The sequence below is a fragment of the Acipenser ruthenus genome, chromosome 4 (genome assembly GCF_902713425.1).
Source record: "Acipenser ruthenus chromosome 4, fAciRut3.2 maternal haplotype, whole genome shotgun sequence".
NCBI classification, from domain to species: domain Eukaryota; kingdom Metazoa; phylum Chordata; class Actinopteri; order Acipenseriformes; family Acipenseridae; genus Acipenser; species Acipenser ruthenus.
In genome coordinates, this window is record NC_081192.1 from 86,960,290 (window position 1) to 86,982,365 (window position 22,076).

General features: G+C 42.4%; 1 protein-coding gene across 1 annotated transcript in view; it reads left to right on the plus strand.

The window, feature by feature from the left end:
- Positions 1-21,674, plus strand: part of LOC117399639 (ranBP-type and C3HC4-type zinc finger-containing protein 1-like) — a 25,018-nt gene extending 3,344 nt beyond the window's left edge. Inside the window, exons 2-14 of the mRNA XM_033998937.3 lie at positions 11-185; positions 1,638-1,751; positions 2,196-2,337; positions 2,873-2,963; positions 5,220-5,508; positions 6,146-6,291; positions 7,307-7,480; positions 15,483-15,643; positions 16,335-16,446; positions 17,418-17,597; positions 18,457-18,555; positions 18,699-18,842; positions 19,382-21,674. Of these exons, the coding sequence (XP_033854828.2) occupies positions 11-185; positions 1,638-1,751; positions 2,196-2,337; positions 2,873-2,963; positions 5,220-5,508; positions 6,146-6,291; positions 7,307-7,480; positions 15,483-15,643; positions 16,335-16,446; positions 17,418-17,597; positions 18,457-18,555; positions 18,699-18,842; positions 19,382-19,462 (1,908 nt within the window). The 3' untranslated portion in view covers positions 19,463-21,674. The remainder of the gene's footprint in view (positions 1-10; positions 186-1,637; positions 1,752-2,195; positions 2,338-2,872; positions 2,964-5,219; positions 5,509-6,145; positions 6,292-7,306; positions 7,481-15,482; positions 15,644-16,334; positions 16,447-17,417; positions 17,598-18,456; positions 18,556-18,698; positions 18,843-19,381) is intronic.
- The last annotated feature ends 402 nt before the right edge of the window (positions 21,675-22,076 follow it).

Consider the following 22,076-nt stretch of genomic DNA (forward strand, 5'->3'; position numbering starts at 1 on the left):
TCTTCCACAGTCCATCGTGGAATACAACCTGCGTGACATCCGCTACGAGCTGAAGAGCAGCCGCTGTCACGAGCTGGCGCTGCTGGGACAGCCTGACGAGCGCATGACCTTCAACTTCAGGGATGAGAAGGAGGCTCAGGAGTGGTCGACCATCATCACCACCTCTGTGCGCGAGGTGCAGAGAGGTACGGGCACCACCGTGGATACATACGCTCTCTTGGTGTTGTGATATAGGTAGACCCACTCCTCCCAGTCCCATAGAACTTTTATCAGCCCACGAAGGCACAGCTGCCTTAGCTTGGTTTGCTCATCGCGGGGCAGACTAAAAAAGTTTATCAGCATCCCCACCTCCAAGGATGTAGGGGACCTGTCAGGGCTTGAGTTACGCTCCATCTTGTATCTTTTTTTTTTTTTTAAGTTTCCAGCTGGGTCACTAGGGGGCGCTGTCCCACTTCAGACACCAAATGTGATATAACTCCCAGCCAAGACTGGGTTGGCGCAGTTTAAATAGGCTTAGCCATCCCTAACTAAAGGGTTGGGATGGCTAAGCCGTTTTCCCAGCAAAACCACTCCTTTAATTTACCAGGCAAGTCCTTCACTGGTTTTCCTTAAATAAACCGGAAACAAAACATACTCTTCAAGTCTAACCACACAGTACCTTCTTTCTTGTACACACAGTACTTGCTGTTGTTGCCAGCTCCCTGGCCGTTCTCTCCATGATGGGGCTTCAAGCTCCCTTTTTGTATCATGTGGCTGTTCCCAATTAGTACCAATTATCTAATATGAGAACAGCCACATTCTCACATGTATTTGGTAGGGGTATGAATTAACCCCATTCCTGCCAACCACCACCAAAACACATACCCCTAACACTTTATTTACTGGCAGGGCAGCTCCCCCTTGTACTCAGCACACATGGCCCCAACGGCCACCTCACCCTTAAAGTCCCAAAAGCCCTGTTCATAGTTCCAGCCCAGGATCAGAGGCAACAGTGGGTCCATAGGTGGTGGCCACGGTGTGAGGCATCCCCAGCTCCAAGGATGTAGGGGACTTGTCAGGGCTTGAGCTATGCTTACATGATATAATCTATAATAATAGAGGTTTGTATGGTGATACAAGACCAAAAGCACAACATAGTCCATTGTAGTTCCCCAAGTGGTTTCTTGAATGAAGAGTACTGTAAATCTTTAATCGTTGGTATGAATACATACTCTCCCTATTTCCATTTACTTTTTTGTCTTTTAACAAAATGGTCAATCACACCGTGATATGTATTGTATTGTTACACCTGTATTTCACACTGTGTTTGTTTTGTGCTAAGCACTTAAGCACTTTATCCTGTACATTGTCTGCTAATAAATACACAGTACAAGTGTCTGCATCTCCACTGAGCCTTGTTTTACACAGTATGCAGTAAAACCTTGCAGTGAAACCAGCTCGGTAAAAAGGAAATATCGCAATTAAGGCCATTTTGCTGTAACTAAACTGAAATGTATTTTGGATTCAATATCTCTCCCTCTGTGCACTTTACACTTCAGAGGTGGCAGGCTACAATATGCTGTGCATACTATTTCTCTTTTGTACAGCGGAGAATGTAACGCATTTCTGATTCAATCTCTTCCTCCCTTCTTCTGCAGTGGCTGCGACCTCCTCAGGCGCCCCCCTGAATATGCCCCCCTCTCGGGCACAGGACCGCACGCTGCAGCATGAACACGTGTTACCCAAAGCCTCTGCTGAATTGCCCAGGACAGGTAAATAAATAAATAATTTTCCAGCAATTACCTGCTCGATCACTGCTCACAACTTAAGCACCTGACAAAAGATGAGGTCTGTCTTCTAGCAGATGATTTTATGTTTCCATTTAAAGCAAGTTTCAAGATTTAAAAGTCCTGTTAGCATCTCAAGAGCGTAATAAGCACTCCACTGGGAGAGGTTTGTAACATACTCGTGGACTGCCTAATGCAAGAATCCATGATAAGTGCTAATTGGTATTGGTGAAACCAGCCTTTCATGTTTTAGGGAGCTTCATAGACTTGCATTAAACTGAGAATCTTTAGAGCTGACTTTTTTGGAGCTAAGGGATTGGTGTGTAAGAAAGAGTGGGAGAAAGGGGAAACCTGCATGTACCTGTATAAAATGCTTGTGAGTATCTCATTTTGGATTTATATTTCTGTTGTGTTTGTTCTTGTTTGCAGAGGATCTGTCGGCCCAGCTGTCCCAAGCTATCAAGGCCGGAGAGCTGCAGACGGCTTCCGATTGTGCAATGGCACTTGCTCGCCAGCAGGTGGCACTGTGCATCCAGTTAAAAGAGAGCAACTACATGGAGAGGGAGATTAGGTGGGAGAAACAGCACCAGAACACTACACCAACAGTACCGGTCAAAACGTGCTTTTAACTGCCTCGACGCTGAAGAAATCTCAGTTTCGGATTGTAAAACACAACAAACATTCCTAAAATGATTCGATTTTTTCACCATCTAAGCAGACAAATCACTTTTTAGTGGTGGACCAGTGCTGTACTATATGTAAATATGTATGCTTGTCTCTCTTGTGTCTTTTTGTGAGCAATTTGGGTGGGCAAGAGGACTGAGAAGCAAAGCTGAAATGAGACGACACTTTACATAGTTAATGCCATTATCCGTGTTTTGGAATTGCCTGAGAGTGGCTTCAAGATTTATGATGAAAATTCACTCACTGCCTTTTCATTCAGCGCTCACATGAGATTTGCTTTAGATGTTATGTTAAAGCAATCAATACAAAGTACAGAGAGCTTTTTGAAATGTGAGTCCCCACCCCTACATACACACCAGTCCAGTGGGATGGTAGTGACACACGAGTTGAATCTGTCTAATGTCTGTTTGTTTGTCTTCCAGTATAAAGGTAGGGGTGGAAGATGCTACAACTTCCTGTTGTGTCACAGTAAAAGTCTTCCCCTACATGACCATCTCCTCACTAAAACAGCAGGTGAGTTCAAATGCTAAATTCATGTCTTCACTCTGACTGGTTTATTACATTACAGTTTGACGCGCGCTACAGCAGCCCCTACTGGCCAGGTGCCTGGTGAGCTGAAGCGGGCACCTGCAGGGCTGGCCTTTGCCCTCTAGGAGGTGTTAGCTCACCAATGTCCTCTGTGGAGCTCCTGGGTGTAAAGAAGCAATTGCCTTTAGGATCGGATGACCCCCACTGACCTTCAGTTCTGAGCTGCAGTGAGGGAGTGTAATTGGACATTCGAAATAGGGGGGGAAATCAGTGATAGATGTTGTGTATATATACAGCTGCAGTCAAAAGTTTACATACCCCAATGGAAATGTGTAATTTGTAGAAATTTCTCAAAAACAAAGAATTTTAGGAAAAATCTTTTGTAGCAAAAGTTTTGCTTTTGTGGATGAGGAAAAAAAGGTACAAGAAATAGATGTCTACAATTATTGATTTCAGCATATTTTTTTTTTACAAAACTCCAAAAATGGTAATTCAAAAGTATTCATACCCTGACAAGGAAAATGAAATTGAATAGCTAGTTGAGGCACCTTTAGCAAAAATAACATCTTTTAAATGATTAAGATATTTGTCAGTGAACTTTTGGCATGATTCTTTAGTGATTTTTGACCATTCTTCAACGCAAAATTGTTCCAGTTCATTCAAATTCCAAGGACTTTTCTTGTGCACAGCCTTCTTCAACTCCTACCAAATATTCTCAATCGGATTTAGATCTGGACTTTGACAAGGCCATTCGAGAACCTTGATTGTATTCTTCTTTAACCATTCTGAAGTAGGTTTTGATGTGTGCTTTGGATCGTTGTTGTGCTGGAACGTCCAGTTGCGCTTTAAACCAAGTTTTGTAGCGGAGGGTTTCAGATGATTGGCCAATATCTTTTGGTATGCTATGGAATCCATTTTACCATATATTGGAACTACATTTCCTGTGCCATTAGAGGAGAAACAGCCCCATAGAAGGATATTACCAGCTCCATGCTTGACAGTAGGTATGGTGTTCTTTTCTTTGTACACCTCACCAGACTTTCTCCAAATGTAACGACTGTCAGCGTGACCAAATAGCTTGATTTTTGTTTCATCACTCCACAAAACCTTTGACCAAAACTCCTATCCATCTTTCAAGTGCTGTTTTGCAGACTTTAAAAAAAAAAAAAAAAAATTGGAATCTGCAATTATTTTTTCTCATTTTCTCCCCAATTTGGAAAGCCCAATTATTTTTTATTTCAACCCGGCTCACTGCTGCCACCCCTGCGCTGACTCGGGAGAGACGAAGGTAGACACACATGTCCTTTGAAACGTGTGCCGTCAGCCGTCCACTTCTTTTCTGAGACGTCAGAAATTACGAGACCGAAGGTCGAGTTTATAAACTGTCACAGAAACCCGAGATGGAATTGTTTTCCTGTAATTCACTGAAGAGGCCCATCTATTATTTTTTATAATGATGGATACCCTTGTGATGCTAATATTAAAGAAGACGAGGTTCGGCAGTACAGTTGGGTTTTTTTTAAACTTAGTGTTTCAGTGCTGTACAGACGTTCTGTGTCGTTATCCATTAGTGCTTCAGCTTTATTTGGATGATTGCCTTTACCTTGTTTTAATTTCCCATTCCTCTCCAGTTTCTCTGAGATACGAATGTACCAGCTTTACATCATTTTTCTTTTTTTTCAACATATTCTCATTTTGTTGATCATTAATGAACATTTCTGTACTGTGGGTGTTTTCGAGTAATTGAAAACGAGACATTTTGTGTTTCAATTGAAAGTGATGGTCTCGGAGTTGAATGGGTCAAAGTTCAAGTATATTTTCCTCTAGAGGAATTATCACTTTTTGACGTCACTACTGTGGTATTATGCCTTTTTTTTCAAATGGCTCAGGATGCAACTATAGCCTTCATCCATGTATGTCTGTGTGTATATATAATATATATATCAATATATATCAATATATAATATATATCAATCCCAGGCTGTGTTTTAAAATACAAAATATATGTTTACTATAACATGTGCTTCTTTAAAACCTTTTGAGACCTGTTTGTAAGAAAGGGAAATGTGTCAGTGGTTAGTGTGTTTATTTTTATTGTTTTGTTTGGTACAGTACAATCACTTTACCAGTTGTCAAAAATATATGTGTGTCAGCTGTAGTGTTTATACAGTAGGATGCATGCAGTGTAAGGTGCAAAGTGTAAAGTCGATTAACATGCCTGCTCTCTGCTGCCCCCTGCAGGTGTTCCGTGACTACGGCTTCCACTCACGTGTGCAGCGCTGGGTTATCGGGCAGAGCCTCTGTGTGGACAGTCGAACGCTGGCCTCCTACGGGGTGCGGCGTGACGGTGATACTGCCTTTCTGTACCTGGTGTCGGCGCAGCAGGCACGGCTCTCTCGCCAGCGCTACGAAGAGGAGCAGGAGATCACCATGCTGTCTGCCGGGGAGCCCCTCAGCACCGGCAACCGACTGCCCCCACTGGACAGGAGGGGCTATAGCACCCTGCCCACTAGACTGCCACAGAATAGAGGTGAGTGTGTGCTGAAATGAAGGGACAACTTTTGGTGGAACCAGGCATGGGTGCATGGAAGTTTAGGGGTGCCAGTTATTTTTTTTTTGTTATAAATTACAGCAACATTTATTTGTGTTTATTTGTGTATGGGTAAAGAGTGGAGAATTATTGAATATGAAATAAATTGGCTTACTCTGTGGCGTAGTGGTTAGGGCTCTGGACTCTTGATCGGAGGGTCGTGGGTTCAATCCCCGGTGGAGGACACTGCTGCTGTACCCTTGAGCAAGGTACTTTACCTAGATTGCTCCAGTAAAAACCCAACTGTATAAATGGGTAATTGTATGTAAAAATAATGTGATATCTTCTAACAATTGTAAGTCGCCCTGGATAAGGGCGTCTGCTAAGAAATAAATAATAATAATAATAATAATAATAATATGTAAACACCAGTGCCTGCATATGTTGGACAACAGTTAAATGTTTAGGCAGAATTCTGCAAGTTTTACCACTTTGCTAACGTTTAATTTAAACATTTAAACTATTAACATCGCAACCACACATTACCACTAGGCATGTGCAAAGCAATAAAACTGTGTATGGGCTGTTACAGTTTTTATAGTTCTGAGTGTTGTTTTCCTTGTCCTGTGATTAACAGTTCCGGTGAGAGATGGCGGGGCTGAGCGGATGGGTGTTGGTGACATCAGAGAGCTGATCAACCTAGAGATGCTTCAGCTGAACGAGGCTCTGAGTCTCAACCCAGCCAACAGAGCCCTCAGCTCCACAGTGCCAACTGGCCCTCAGGTACAGTACTGAAGCTTCGGGAAGTGGCAGAAAATGTTAGATTTAGATTGCATTTAGAGCTGGGCAGACTCTGGTCACAAGAATGTAGCATTCACATACCAGATCTGTGGTACAGAACTAGAACAGGCCCACCAAGAGAAAGGCTTTGTGTTGTAATAGACATATCATCGCTGTCAGCAACTAGACAGTGGGAGGAAGCAATTAAAAAGGCAGACAGAATGACTGGGTATGTAGTCAATCAAAGTGTAGGGTAGGTTAAAGGAGATTATGATGAGGTTGGATAAGGCACTGGTGAGACCACACTTGGAGTACTGTGATCAGTTCTGGTCACCACAGTACCCAAAAGACATTGCGGCCCTGGAGAGAGTTAAACAATGAGCAACCAGTCCAATCCCAGCGCTTAAAGGAATGAGCTATGCAGGTAGTTTTAAATCTATTTAGCCTGGAACAAAGAAGAACTAGGAGGGACTTGATTAAAGTCTTTAAAATCTTGAGAGGTGCTGACATAGTTTACCCTAACCAATACGTTAAGCACAGTACAGAAACCAGGATCAGAGGACACAGTTGACAATGAATGAGACACTTCTTTTACACGGTGAGCGGTGAGGGTGTCAAATGGGTTACCTAGCCTTGTTGTTAATGCTCAATCACGGGGATCCTTTCAGACCCAACTTAACAAAGTTTTGAGATCAATCAACTACTAGGAGCCAGATGACAATTGGTAGATTGAATGACCTCCTCTCGATCGTACATTTTCTTAAGTACAGGACCGAAGTGTTGACCTGATTATGCTATTCCTCTTGTACCGACTCCCAGTCTCAGCTTTAACCACTAGAGCACACTCTCCCTTCCAGTCCCTCAGCTCTAACCACTAGAGAACACTGCATCCCTCCCTCCCAGTCCCTCACCGCTAACCACTAGAACACACTGCATCCCTCCCAGTCATTCAGCTCTAACCAATAGACCAAACTACCTCCCTCCCTCCCCGTCCATCAACTCTGTGTTTGTGTTGCAGACTGGCTGGTCTTGTCCTTCTTGCACCTACATTAACAAGCCTACACGACCGGGCTGTGAAATCTGCAGCCATGACCGCCCCGTGGACTACGTGGTACCGGGGGGTTACCAGCCCGACGAGGAGGAGCTCTGGAGGATCCAGCAGGAGAAGGAGGTAGTCTGGCAGTACCAGCAGGTGAGAGGTGCTTGGACAGAGGGAGGGCTGCACACAGAGAGACAGTCTGCACCAGTACCAGAAGGTAGAGGGGGTTGTACACACACAGACTGCTCAACAAGCACACGCACACGGCAGGCTGTATGAACACTTAAGGAAGGAACCAAGCACACAAACACACAGACACATGTGGTTTGGCTACCAAGCGTTGACTCACATTAAGTGTTACTTTACCATTCCAAGCTCAGAATAGTCACAGAAGATCACTGCAATCTCAAACATTGTGGCTAAAAACTTGCATATCTTGATACCTATCGTGTCATGGCTTTAGTTTGTCATTACACCCGTAGGTAGAGAGGGCTATGGACTGGTAGATATGGCTATTGAATGATGTCAGCATCTGAAACTTATTAGCACATTGTCGTGCTGAATGTCAGAAAACCGTAGCACAGGAACCAGATCGTGCTTCTGTGTTTTCTGCTTCACAGTTTGGAAATGTTTTCGCTGTCAACTGTAGACTGCATATTTATTTCATTTTTACAGCAAATGACGTACAAAATATGCAAGTTGCACAGTCCTGCGGGTCTGTTGCCGATAAAGAATGGTATAATTCTATTAAAGTGTACGTTTCAATACATTAAACGACTGGGTAAACAGTTGAGGCTAGGAGATGCTTCTTCATACAGAGTGCAGAGGGTATGGAATCGGTTACCCAGTCATGTTGTTGAGGCAGAATCATTGGTGTCCTTTTAAGAACCGACTTGACAAACTTACTAGGAACTACAAGGAGCCAGACGAGCATTGATGGATCGAATAGCCTCTGGTTCATAAGTTTTATTATGATTATTGTATCATTTCCAAAGAGAGAGAGAGAGGTACTGTCAGAGATGCTGCTAACTCTTCTCTTCTTTCTTTTTTTTTGTCTTTGAATCGGCAGGAAAAAGGGAGAAGAGAAGACATGTTAGGAGCATCACAGCAGCAGCATCTCTACAACCTCAATCTGGAGGCATCGAAAGACTTTTTTAATCTAACCCAGGAGCGCTACTGATACCGGAAGGCCAGCGAATTCCCTCTTACAACCACCAGGGTGCGGCTATCCCAGACCACGGGGAGCGGGTGAAGGAGGCAGGGGGCAGGGGGCAGGGGGCAGGGGGCAGGGGGCAGGGGGCAGGGGGCAGGGGGCAGGGGGCAGGGGGCAGGGGGCGGGGGGGGGGGGCGGGCGCTGTCAACCATTCCAGTTCCACATAAGAATTTTTAAAAATGTTTTAGATTATTGCAATAGATCCGTTGTCACATACACTGCTAGCAACACAAAGTTACATTGCATTATTATTAATATTGTTATTGTTTTGTTTTTTTTTAGTTTTAAAAGAGATCTGTGTCCTTGTACCCGGTGAGTCGAACTCTTGTCCCCTAGGACACTTGTCAAGGCACTTTACCAGTTAAGCTACTGAAATAAGCGAATGAGTCAGCTCAAAACCACATATACCCGTATTGTTGTATTATAAATACATACATTTCTGGTAAAACAATATAATGCACGCACTGTCCAAATGATTTTATTAGCAACCTCCCCATGAAGGGCATTATTCCTTACTCCATGTATGAACATGGGTTTTCATGTTCGAATATTCTTTCAAAATTCAAACGAATATTCTTTCATTTTGAATAAGGTGGAAAAAATATGCAATTTGTACCATATCACAGTAAAAATGACTTGGGTAAAATACCCCCAGTGGCACCCCATCAAATGAATTATTAAAGCAAGGAGAGAAACGCTCTTCTCTACAGCAGAATGGATGTCATTGGTGCATTGGTTTCCTTTGCATGATATCTTTTCAATATAAATTCTATTATATGAACGAGTAAGAACATGGTCACGTTTGCCACTGAATACATTGCAAGCAGAGTTTATTCTAATATATTCAGATGTGTGTCCCAGCACTGTTGTATATCAGTATTTTTGGCATACTGGTGCTTTTTTTGCTCCCTCTCCCCATGACTTGTGAAATGGTACTGTGTAAAACCCACCCAGTCATGTGATTAAGGACTGGTTGTGTATAAATTGCTCACAAAGCTGCTCTGCAGACGGGCTTGTGGAAAGCACTGGGGGTGAACAGGAGACGGTACAGGAGTCCGTGTGCTGACAACCGTCCTTCAAAGCACAGAAAACTGAGACTAAGTGTAACCTCACAAAACACCAACAAGCACACAGACTAGTGAAAGATGAACCTTTGTAAACATTCATCTGGGCAGTGCTATTGATCAGTGATTTCAAAAGCCAAGAGTCCTGGAAAAAACTAAACTTTGTCAACAAGTTTGATTGAAATAAATATATGGGTGTATGTATGTATGTATGTATGTATGTATGTGTGTGTGTGTGTATATATGTATATATATATATATATATATATATATATATATTTCTCTTTGGACACTGCTGCTGCTCGCAAACTCAAGTCCTGCATTCGTTGTCTGATGTAAGAACATGATTAAAGGCCGTTCGTCCTATCAAGGCTTGTCCCTCATTAGCACACCATTTGCCTATTAGGGGGATATTCTCCCCTGCTAGAAAGATGTAACGGATCCAATGAGGTCATCTGATTCTGTGGACAAGGTTTTTTTAGTGTGATGCTTATCAGGAATCTAAACATAGACCAGGATATATTATACTGTGAGAAATTTCTAGGATAAAAACTGATATTGCATGTAACAAAATAATTCCATAAATCTTACTGGTTGTGTATCTCCAAACATTATCTAGGTCTTTTTTAAACCTATCTGGTATTGCATTTGGTTAAAGAAATCTCCGTTTACACAAGCCATGCTTTCAGTTAATGTTGCACTTCCTCGGTTATTTCACCTAGAGGTTGAAATTGTCCCAGCCCCTTCAACAGCTTCTTTCCTGTTATTAACCAACCAGCTGCTTCCCCTATTGACTGACATGCGTTCAGCCTCTAACATGACACAGAAGACACTAAGTGTTACAGATGACCTGGAAAAAGGCATAGAAACTGAAAACTTTAACCTAAAATAGTACAGTACCAGATGTCATGCTTTCAAATGAAAATACATATTTGCTACAGCACATGCTGCTTTTAAAACTGAATTATTTTAGCTAATAGAAAAGCAAAACAGGGTAGATTTATAAAATAATTTTGTTAGATACAATTATTTTAAGAAGATTGAAAATACCTGTTTATGAAAGGTTGCTTTAAAATTCACAAAGCATGTGTTTGTCAATGACTGCAATGGTATGTTGAAGAACAATTAAGCAATACAGGTAGGAAATGTTCAGTTGAACCCATGTAGAGTTAAGCAATTCTTTGGCCCTGCCCTATAACCACTCCATTGATTTATATCTGCACTCAAACTTTTTCTAGGAGGGACCCCTTTGAAATTACTTGGGTCTGCTACAACTCTCCAGTGCAAAAAAGCAATTAATATCAGTCATAGAAATAATTCTGGATGTGGGTTTTTACTGAATAACAGGCAGTGCATAGACTTTCATAACACAACTCAACTCTACAAAGTATTCCTTGCACTTGACTAGTTGACTGAGCAGGTATTTAAAAATGAAAAGTATAGGGGGTGGTATGTTTCGTGACCCCCCTAAAACTTTTCTACGCTGCTCCAGGGGGTCCTGAATACCAGTTTGAGAACCCCTTGATGTTATGTAGTGTCCACACAATCAGACTTTCTGAATGGACCGTCTGACTGTAAGATTGTCCGAAGCTACATAAAGAAAGACTGTAACTCCATTATCAAGTTCAAAAATTGAAATAAGCTTGGTTTATTATTTTGGGAAGCAAGTTTGATTCTTCTAGGTGTTCTGTTGCACTTCTGCTCTCTGTCATCTTGCTAATCAACCCATAGACTCCTAGGTTTCTCTGACCCTGTGTATCACATTAAAAACCCCTGAATGAATGTAAATTCTCTCAAAAGGAGTACATCTCCTCCACTTGTCTACTATACAGTCTATTATGTTCCATGAAAATAAACTTGCACAGTTGTAAAGATCTACTGAATAGAAATAAAATAACTTATTTTAAACTGGGATTCTGGATGTTATTTTTTTTACTTCCCAATTTGTGCAAAACTAGAATTGTTGTTTTTATAATCTGATGTGCTGAAAAGGCCTTTTTGTTAGGAGTTTTTTTTTTTTTTTTACAGTCAGTGTGATTTTAGTATCTAAAAAACTCCCTTTTTACATAGTAAATGCTTGAAAGGTGACCCTTTCAAATGCGTTTTTTTTATAAGGCAGTATGAGGCCTGCTGCTAATTGTGAAACTAAATGCTTGTCATATACTGTGGTTTACAGTACTCCCTGCTTGTGAGATGTGCTACTACAGAGTAGCACCTAGATACACAGACTCACACACAAGCACACACTGAGACGCGCACAAGCACGCTCACACAGACTCACATTAACACACACACACACATATGTTTGTTCCTCAACCCTGCCCAGGAAGTTCACGACATGGAGGCTGAGAGGAAAGTTTTCAGGTCTCTAAATCTCTGGCCCCTCTTCTGCTGCTGGTGCTCACTGTGTGTTGATCAGGTTTACAGGTTGGTGCAGTGTTGTGTGATGTGGTTGTATAATGCACTAGGCAGAGCAGGTTGGTGCAGTGTTATATGATGAGGTTGTATAATGCACTAGGCAGAGCAGGTTGGTGCACAGTGTTGTGTGATGAGGTTGTATAATGCACTAGGGAGAGCAGGTTGGTGCACAGTGTTGTGTGATGAGGTTGTATAATGAACTAGGGAGAGCAGGTTGGTCCACAGTGTTGTATGATGAGGTTGTATAATGCACTAGGGAGAGCAGGTTGGTGCAGTGTTGTGTGATGAGGTTGTATAATGTACTAGGGAGAGCAGGCTGGTGCACAGTGTTGTGTGATGAGGTTGTATAATGCACTAGGGAGAGCAGGTTGGTGCAGTGTTGTATGATGAGGTTGTATAATGCACTAGGCAGAGCAGGTTGGTGCACAGTGTTGTGTGATGAGGTTGTATAATGCACTAGGGAGAGCAGGTTGGTGCACAGTGTTGTGTGATGAGGTTGTATAATGAACTAGGGAGAGCAGGTTGGTCCACACTGTTGTGTGATGAGGTTGTATAATGCACTAGGGAGAGCAGGTTGGTCCACAGTGTTGTATGATGAGGTTGTATAATGCACTATGGAGAGCAGGTTGGTGCAGTGTTGTATGATGAGGTTGTATAATGCACTAGGCAGAGCAGGTTGGTGCACAGTGTTGTGTGATGAGGTTGTATAATGCACTAGGGAGAGCAGGTTGGTGCACAGTGTTGTGTGATGAGGTTGTATAATGCACTAGGGAGAGAAGGTTGGTGCACAGTGTTGTGTGATGAAGTTGTATAATGAACTAGGGAGAGCAGGTTGGTCCACAGTGTTGTATGATGAGGTTGTATAATGCACTAGGGAGAGCAGGTTGGTGCAGTGTTGTGTGATGAGGTTGTATAATGAACTAGGGAGAGCAGGTTGGTCCACAGTGTTGTATGATGAGGTTGTATAATGCACTAGGGAGAGCAGGTTGGTGCAGTGTTGTGTGATGAGGTTGTATAATGCACCAGGGAGAGCAAATTTAGAATACTGTGCTCAATTCTGGTCAAAGAGCAACTAGACAAATCCCAGGGCTTGAAAGGTTGAGCTATGTACAATTTAGCTTAGAATAAAGAACAATTGGGGCTCCCGAATGGCGCATCCAGTAACGGCGCTCCACGTGGAGTGCAGGATGCGCTCTATAGTCTGGACGTTGCGAGTTCGAGTCCAGGCTATTCCTTTGCCGACTGAGGACTGGAGCTTCCAGGGGGCGGCGCTCAACTGACCGAGCGCCGCCCAGGGGGGAGGGAGGGCTAGGTCGGCCAGGGTGTCCTCGGCTCAGCGACCCCCGTAGTCTGGCCGGGCGCCTGCAGGCTTGCCTGTAAGCTGCCCGAGAGCTACGTTGTCCTCCGACACTGTAGCTCTTGGGTGGCTACATGGTGAGTCCGCAGTGTGAAAAAAAGCGGTCGGCTGACGGCACAAGCTTCGGAGGACAGTGTGTGTTCGTCTTCGCCCTTCCAAGTCAGCGCAGGGGTGGTAGCAGTGAGATGAGTCTAAAAATAATTGGCCATTTCCAAATTGGGGAGAATATAATAAAAAATAATTGGCAACGACTAAATTTATAAAAAAAAAAAAAAAAAAAAAAAAAGAATAAAGAACAATTTAGAGGGACTGATTCTTTAAAATCTAGGGAATAGGTTACAGTCATGTTGTCGATACTAAATCGGGATCCTTACGTCCCGATCTCTCTCTCTCTCTCTCTCTCTCTCTCTCTCTCTGCATCTCATCTGCATGTACCCCATCTCTGATGCAGTTTCCTCTTGTATCTCTGGATATGTCTGTTGGATATAAATCATTAGCAGTAACCAGTTCACTTTTGCACATAACTCTCTGTTTCACCCTTAGTAAAGTTTCCACTGACCACCCCTTGAAATCTGTGGGAGTCAAAGGGAGTTCATATTTATTGATTTTAAATGCTGAAGAAGGAATCATATTTGTGCATACACTGCCCTCATTTGAAGTACTGGGACAGAAACACAGAATGACTAAGGAGTGACAGAGCTTTTGTTTTCCCTAAAATCTCAAATCAAGCCATTGTTTCTAATAGATAAACATACTTGTATGCAAAATATTGTAATGAGAAAGCATTCTTATAAGTGCATACTCGGACATGTTTGACATTTTCTAGGGGTGCAGAACAACCCATAACTGTGCTGTAACCTGTGCCCATTTTACCCCACTCACTGATGACCAGATACTCAAAGCACAATTAAAACACGATTGAAACACCAGCTACTATACCATATCATGCCATACCAATTTCATTTTCATAGAGTCCTGCATGTGCACGCATCTCGGGGTGTTTTTACAAAAAACAGCAAGCCAAAAGAGCTCCAGACTGCTCGCTAGTGAAAAGCCAAAGCAAATAAATGTGTTTAAAGCTTAGCTTTAAAAATACTGATTGGCTCAGCATTCCGGATAAAACCTGGAAGTGAGTTCCAAAGTGAAGGAGCTTGATAACAAAACAGGTTTTTAATCGAGCTTGGAAGATCTCAGGGTACGAGCAGCTTGTAGGGAATTGGTACAGTCACAGACAAAAGTATTGTCACCCTACACTTAATATAAGATCATTCAAGAAAACGTAGAACTTTTCCTCAAAAATGCACCACAGTATGTTTGGAGAAAAAAGGGAAAGCCTTCAATGGAGGTGGTTGGATCATGATATGCAGGGTATTTTAGAAATTCAAGGACTGGAGAAATTGATGTGATTGAAGATCACATGAATGCAGCCATGTATCAAAACATTCTACAAAGTACAATGATACCATCTGCTCGTAGGCTGATTGGCAGACAGTTTGTCTTCCAGCACGACAACGACCCAAAGCATACGGCTAAGTCAACTCTGGAATTCTTGAAGAAAACAAAGATAAACGTTCTGGAACGGCCTACGCAATCACCAGATCTCAATCCAACAGAAATGCATTTGGACTGATCTGAAAAAAGCTTCAGCCAAGCATTGTGTATCCAGTTTGTCTGAGCTGAAGGAAATTAAGACTTTTGTCATGAATGAATTCTTTAAATGAAATAATTTTTTATAAAGATTATTTGTTACATTATGGGAAATTGTGTATTTTACTTTTTGGTTTTATTAAAATGTGGTTAAAATGTTAAATGCTTGACCTTCATCTGTTACCTTCAATTATGGTATAATAAGCGTAGGGTGCCAATACTGGCAAGCCAATGCAGTGACCTTAAAACTGGAGAAATATGGCAACAACTACCACTCTAAAGCAAGTAAGAAGCAGCTTAAGAAGCTACTGAATTAAATGTCCACTTCCTTTTAAAGCTGTTTGTTCTTTAAGATAAAGCTAAATAATGATTTAACTAAAGTGACGTGTGTACAATGTATTGTATATGTGTCCCCTGTGTATATGAGTGGCTCCCGACTCCCTTGTGTCCCCCCAGGTTCGTGAGGCGCAGCGCAGGCTGAACTTCGAGACGCTGCTGCAGACTGACTCACAGGACCTGGTTCTGAACCAGCAGGGGGTGCAGTGTCGGATCTGCTACCTGGAGCTGGGGCCGGGGGAGGGGGTGCTGCTGAGAGAGTGTCTGCACTGCTTCTGCAGGTGAGGGAGGGGGTAAACCCTGCATATGCACTCACACACACACTGTGGAGGGGGTGCTGCTGAGAGAGTGTCTGCACTGCTTCTGCAGGTGAGGGATTTTAATGAGCAAGCCTTCTTACAAGTGCAGAGGTACTCCAAAATGTTTTACATTTTCTGGGTGTGCAGAACAGCCTATTGCCCATTGTGCACCACCCACACCAATGATTGGATAGGCTGCACAGTGTGTCACACCAAGAACTGCTGGGTCACCAAGGGGCCGTGCTGGGGGGCAGTGATGGGGGCTCATTTACTCACTCAGCTTCATTCAGTCATCCTCATCTTCATACAAACACAAACTCTTAAAAAACAATTTAGGAATACTTGCAAAGCTCCGAAATGAAATGACTTTTGAAGCTGCTTTCTCCTCATGATAAGGCTAAATGATGATTTAATTGAAGTGACTTGTGTACAGTAAAGAGAGAGCCCTTTACATCCACCGACACACACACTAGCTCCTTCCAATAGAGATACTGTGAGCCTCAATAAAACAGGATGTACAGTATATGAGTGTATTTAAAAAAGGTGTTGTTATTTTTCACTCTGTAAGAATCAGGGAAGACTTCATTGATGGGAGTTCTGAACCCCAGGACTGGGTCCAGCAGGGCTAGTGTGAGTTTCTAACCCTGATTGTGTCTGTGTTTGGTGCCCATAGAGATTGCCTGCGATCGGTGATCAATCTCAGTGATGATCCTGAAGTGTCGTGCCCCTATCGTGACGAAGCGTACGCCTGTCACAGCAAGATCCAGGAGCGCGAGATCCGTGGAGTAAGTCTGATTCAAACAGAACTCTGCCGTCCATTAGGTCTTCTAATCTAATCCTGTACTCATTCCCCTAAAGACAGGACAGGGTGAAGGAGATGGGGGTATGGAATGGGTTACCTAGTCATGGTGTTGATGTTGAATCATTGTGATCTTTTAAGACCTGGGTTGACAAAGGCATCAATCATCTACTAGGTACCGTAGGAGCACTGATGGGCTGAATGGCCTCATCTTGTACCTAAGTATAAGTATTCCCAAGGATAGCGGATTCCAGCCTTTGATTAACTAACCTTGCAACCACCCAGGGTTCTCATTGATGGGCAGGAGTTAGGTAAAAAGTTTCATGGAAGGAGCTTCAAAAGAAGGAGGAGCAAGTGGGCATCCCAGTCAACAAATCTAAGTTTACATCCAGTGCTGATTTTTGCTTTTATTGTGAACGCAATATAAACAGCCTTACGCTAAAACAACTCTGAGCTAGCCAATGTTTTATGGCATGGTTCTCGTTCTCTTTTATTATATGCAATTTTTAGCTAATAAGTTATCAAGCAACACGAACGGTATACATGTTCTTACATTTTGTTATGTCTCATGATCTTTTTTCTGCCCCCTGCCATCGCCCTGCTCCTTCTCTCTCTCTCTCTCTCTCTCTCTCTCTCTCTCTCTCTCTCTCTCTCTCTCTCTCTCTCTCTCCCCTAACTCTGTACCCCTTGTCTCTCTCTGCCCCTTGTCTCTGTGCCCTCTCTCTGGTTCTTGTCTCTCTGCCCTTTGTCTCTCTGTATCTTCTCTGCCCCTTGTCTCTCTGTGGCCTCTCTCTGCCCCTTGTCTCTCTCTGCCCTCTCTCTGCCCCTTGTCTCTTTCTGCCCTCTCTCTGCCCCTTGTCTCTCTGTATCCTCTCTCTGCCCTTTGTCTCTCTGCCCCTTGTCTCTCTGTGCCATCTCTCTGCCCTCTTTCTGCCCCTTGTCTCTCTCTGTGCTCAGCTGGTGTCTCCGGAGCAGTATCGTTGTTACCTGGACCGTGGTCTTGCAGTGGCGGAGTCTTGCTCTGACAGCAGCTATCACTGCGCTACTCCAGACTGCCGGGGCTGGTGCGAGTACGAGGACAGTGTCAACGAGTTCCCCTGCCCCATCTGCAAAAAGCGCAACTGTCTGCTGTGCAAGGTAGCGATCCCCTGGTAAAGGGTGTAACAATACACGATACGTATCTCAATATGCAGTTCACAGTACAAAATGTACGCACAGTACAAAAACCAGGACCAGAGGACCCAGTTGAAAATTACGTGGAGATAAACTGAGGACAGAGGGAAGGAAACATTTCTTATTCCTAAATGTTCTTATGTTCTTATGTATTCTGATACATGTGATGATCCTGATAGGCTACTTGCATATGCATATGAAGGTCAAATGATCAGTTAACGAAGGACTATTTTGTTAAAAGACTAAATTTAAATGAGATGATAGGGACAGTATATGTTCATATATTCAACTAGAAAACACACTTATTCTTCATTAAAGAAAGGTGAACTACAGTGAGTTGTGCTTTTGGTCTTGTATCACAATACAAACATTACAGTACATACATGGCCGTCACTAGCTCTGAGGACACAAAGGTTGTGTCCTTGGTTGTTTTTTTGCATCATCAATGCTGTTGCTCATGTACAGATTCGGGTAAAGTACAAAAGACTCCTTAATTTTCTCTGTTGGTTTGTCGTGTAACATAGATTTGGAGGTTGAATAGTATATACCAAGCAGTCGTATAAGTACTGCCAGCTAGAGCTTGAAACCTCAGTTTGACCTTGGTAGAATGTCAGCTCTGGTTACGATGTTGAGTACATACCTCTATTACATGTAGAACAATGGTGCACTTCCCTTGTCTCTCACTAGATGGCAGGATCAAGCATTATAGCTCCATGAATTAGTTCCATTTCATGCATACATATATTTTCTTGTGCAGTGAATGTGGGTTCGATGTTTATTTCCTGACAATGAAAGTGTCCCCCTCACCTACTCTCCCTCCCAGGCAATTCATGAGGGGATGAACTGTCGGCAGTACCAGGATGACCTGCACTTCCGCGCCATCAATGACTCGGCTGCACGCAAAACTACTGAGATGCTCAATGTAAGCAGGGCCTCTGTGTGTGTCTCTTGCTGCGTTTGTCCCTTCCCCCACCTTCTAGCTTAGACTTAGACTCAGACTGTCAGTGTTTGTCTCTCTCTCTCTGCCTCTGTCTCAGCCTCTCAGACTCTCTCTTTCTCTCTTAGACCCTGGTCCAGACAGGTGAGGCCATGCACTGCCCCAAGTGCAGAATCATCGTTCAGAAGAAGGAAGGCTGTGATTGGATACGCTGCACCGTGTGTCACACCGAGATCTGCTGGATCACCAAGGGACGGCGCTGGGGGTCGGGGGTGAGGGCTTATTCACTCACTCAGCTTCATTCAGTCATCCTCCTATTCATACACTCATCATCAGCTTTCAGTCATTGAGTTTACTCATTTCAGTTCCATTCACCTTCATCATTCCATCATGTCATTTTCATACACTCATCACTCATTCACCATCAGTCATCTCCATCTCTACATGTGTCTTCATCATTCAGTCATTATCTCCCTAATTCATCTTTAATACACTCATATTTATTTTAATACGCTTGTGTTTATTTTAATACACTCATGTTTATTTTAATACGCTTGTGTTTATTTTAATACACTCATGTTTATTTTCATTAATCTTCATCCAGTAAATCATGTATATTCACTTACTCATCTTAATTATTCAGTCATTACATTAATTCAATCATTTTATTTTGTTATCATTAATTCATTCACTGAATTTATTGTCATTTCATTTTTATTCTGTCACTGAATTAATTCAACCAGCCATCAGTGTGTGTTTTTAACTTCCAGACCGTACCTCCAAGTTTCAGGTTTGATTTTCATCACCGCAGGGCCCGGGAGACATCAGTGGTGGGTGCCGGTGTAACGTCAACGGACAGAGGTGCCACCCACAGTGCCAGAACTGCCACTAGCGCCATCTGTGCTGACTTCCGGTACTGCAAGGAGGGAGTGACGATGGTTGGTAAAGACAGCTGGGTTCAGCTCAGGAAACGGAGACTGACAGTATGCTGAAGTCCTCCTGCTCACTTCACTGCTAACCCACGCAGACAGCAACGCCAAGCAATACCTCAGAAGAGCACAGTGGTGTTGGAGGGGTTTGGAATCTGATGTACTCACATTTTTGTTTTGTTAGGTTTTGGCATTTCTTTAGCGCTGTGATATGTGAATACTAACCGTAACAAATATATAATAATGTAACACTTGAGGCATGCATGCAGCAGCTTTCATGTTATATTCTTTTAGAGCAAGCACAGTAGAAAGCTTTGGGAGGAACCGAAGTGTAAAACTGATATCCACAATAGTGGGCTGCTCTGACCTTGAGTGGGTGAAAATCAGCTGATATCTTACACAGCACCCTGTGCTACATACGTTTTTTACAATATCTAGTTTAATAAGAATTAAACAGTATAGCTAATTGTAATATGTCAGCTTTTTCACGATACAACAAGCCATGTGAAACAACCATCTGAAATCTCTGTATCTGGTAGCTTGTATCGCATCAATGTCAGGGTCTACTATACGTTACAGTACTATACAGTGTTCACAGTGCTGGGTTGGTTGTTGGATGTTTTTAAAAAGGTCTAGAAATGTAATTAATCTCTTGTGATTTGGAGCTTGGTAATTGACATGACATCTGTCTGGTTTGCTGGTGCTCACTGTAAGTACCACTGTAAGATACCCATAATAAAAGCATAAGTGTAATAAAGCATAGGCAAGCATATTAAAGCATAGCTAAGCAATGTAAAGCACAGCGTGGTATAGGAAAGCATATTACAAAATACGACAAACCACGGTAGACTTGTAAATGCATAGTACAATCATGCAAAAACTGCAAAGGTACAGGTAGGCGGAGAGACAGAGAAAAATCTGCTGTCAAGCAGGAGGTTTCAAGGTGAAAGGAGATGAGAAACTGCAAACCTTTTTTGATGAAAAGAAAAAGAGAGGTAGCAGAATATGCCGATAGAGACCATTTGAATTCAAGAGGGAGAGAACAGGTGAGAATGAGAGAGAAAAAAAGGCAGCATCATTTTATAGGTAATTTTTGGCTGTGTGTGGATTTACCTGTTACCTGTAGGGTGTGCTTTCATTATTATGATCTCTCTTGCAGTTCTGTCTGTTCAAACTGCATGGAAACTTTTCTGCTAGAGACACCCTACACACAATGTATAAAGTGCTACTCAGACTCATGAACTCCTATTAAACAAGCATGAAAATTATTATTATTTTTTTTTTCTTCATCATTTTGTTGTATGTTCTGAGTACTGGATGACATCTACTATATACACAAATCCATATCAGTGGCTGGTTGATTTCTTGTGTATGATTTATAATACGAAATGCATATGAGCATTGTAATTGTGTATATGAACTCTATATAGATTGGAACGCTGTACTCTCTCAAGGTTGAGATGAACGGAGTGCATATCAGTGTTTCTGCCGCAGAGCTGATAGGAGTCGGGTAGACATTGATTTCTGATCAATGCAATGGACTAACAGAGTCTGCAGTTAGGAGATGTGTATGAATGTAATAATCTAGACGGGTGCTGGTTAAGAGATGGAGCATGCTAAATGACACCCCCATTCACACTCTCTGTCTGTTGTTTAACATGTTCATAGTTGTGGGTCTCATCATCTCCACCTTTCTTAAAGTGCCTTAAAAACTGCCAAAATACACTTGTGTGATTCTCAATGTATGGTTCTGGAACTTGTCGGTCTCCTGCCCAAAGTTCAGGGGAGATACAACTGTTGAGCTTTTAAATAAATAAAGAAAGAACAGAGCAATAAAACGTTTTCAGTTTTTTACTCAGTGAATATAAGATTTTTAAACACTTCTATATCCTTTGTTAATTTTACTTTATTCTGTTTGTGGTGGTATATCTAGGCAACCGCTGCATGAAGTGTGATGAAATTTACCCATCTGTATTCTTGAATTTTCTTGTGTTGCTCATTCAAAATTAACCCCTTAACTGCCGCATTGCTTTTACCTCTGACCATGTCAATAATACAGACCCCATGCTTTTGGATCTTTATAGTTGGTATGCCGCTGTATTCTTATGTTCACAATAAAGTTCCATTACAGGGGGTGTCCAGCGAACATTATCCTCGCTTTCAGACAGGGTCTTTACATGCTGTATTGTATGATTCTTTCAACAGGTGGTGTCCAGATAAAATGAATCACTTTACTGACACATTATTGTTAACATATGAACAGCTCTTTTTCACATTTCCATTTTATGTCATGTATACAGACCATTCAATGCGATATGAAGTACCCCTTACGTCATTTTATTGGGGATGTTTTGTTGTGCAATGGTATACAGACATTTCTTGTGTGCTTGTTTACTGCAGTTTTCCACAGTACGTTGCTACCTTGTTAGTTCACAATCTGTCTTAACACACAAAAAAAATGTGAAATATTAAAAATTGAGTTAGTAAAGGACCCTTATACAGTAAAGTATAGCACATGACAATTTTCTATCAACATGTGATGATTTAGCATCTCAGCCCACTGAATTAAATGGAAAG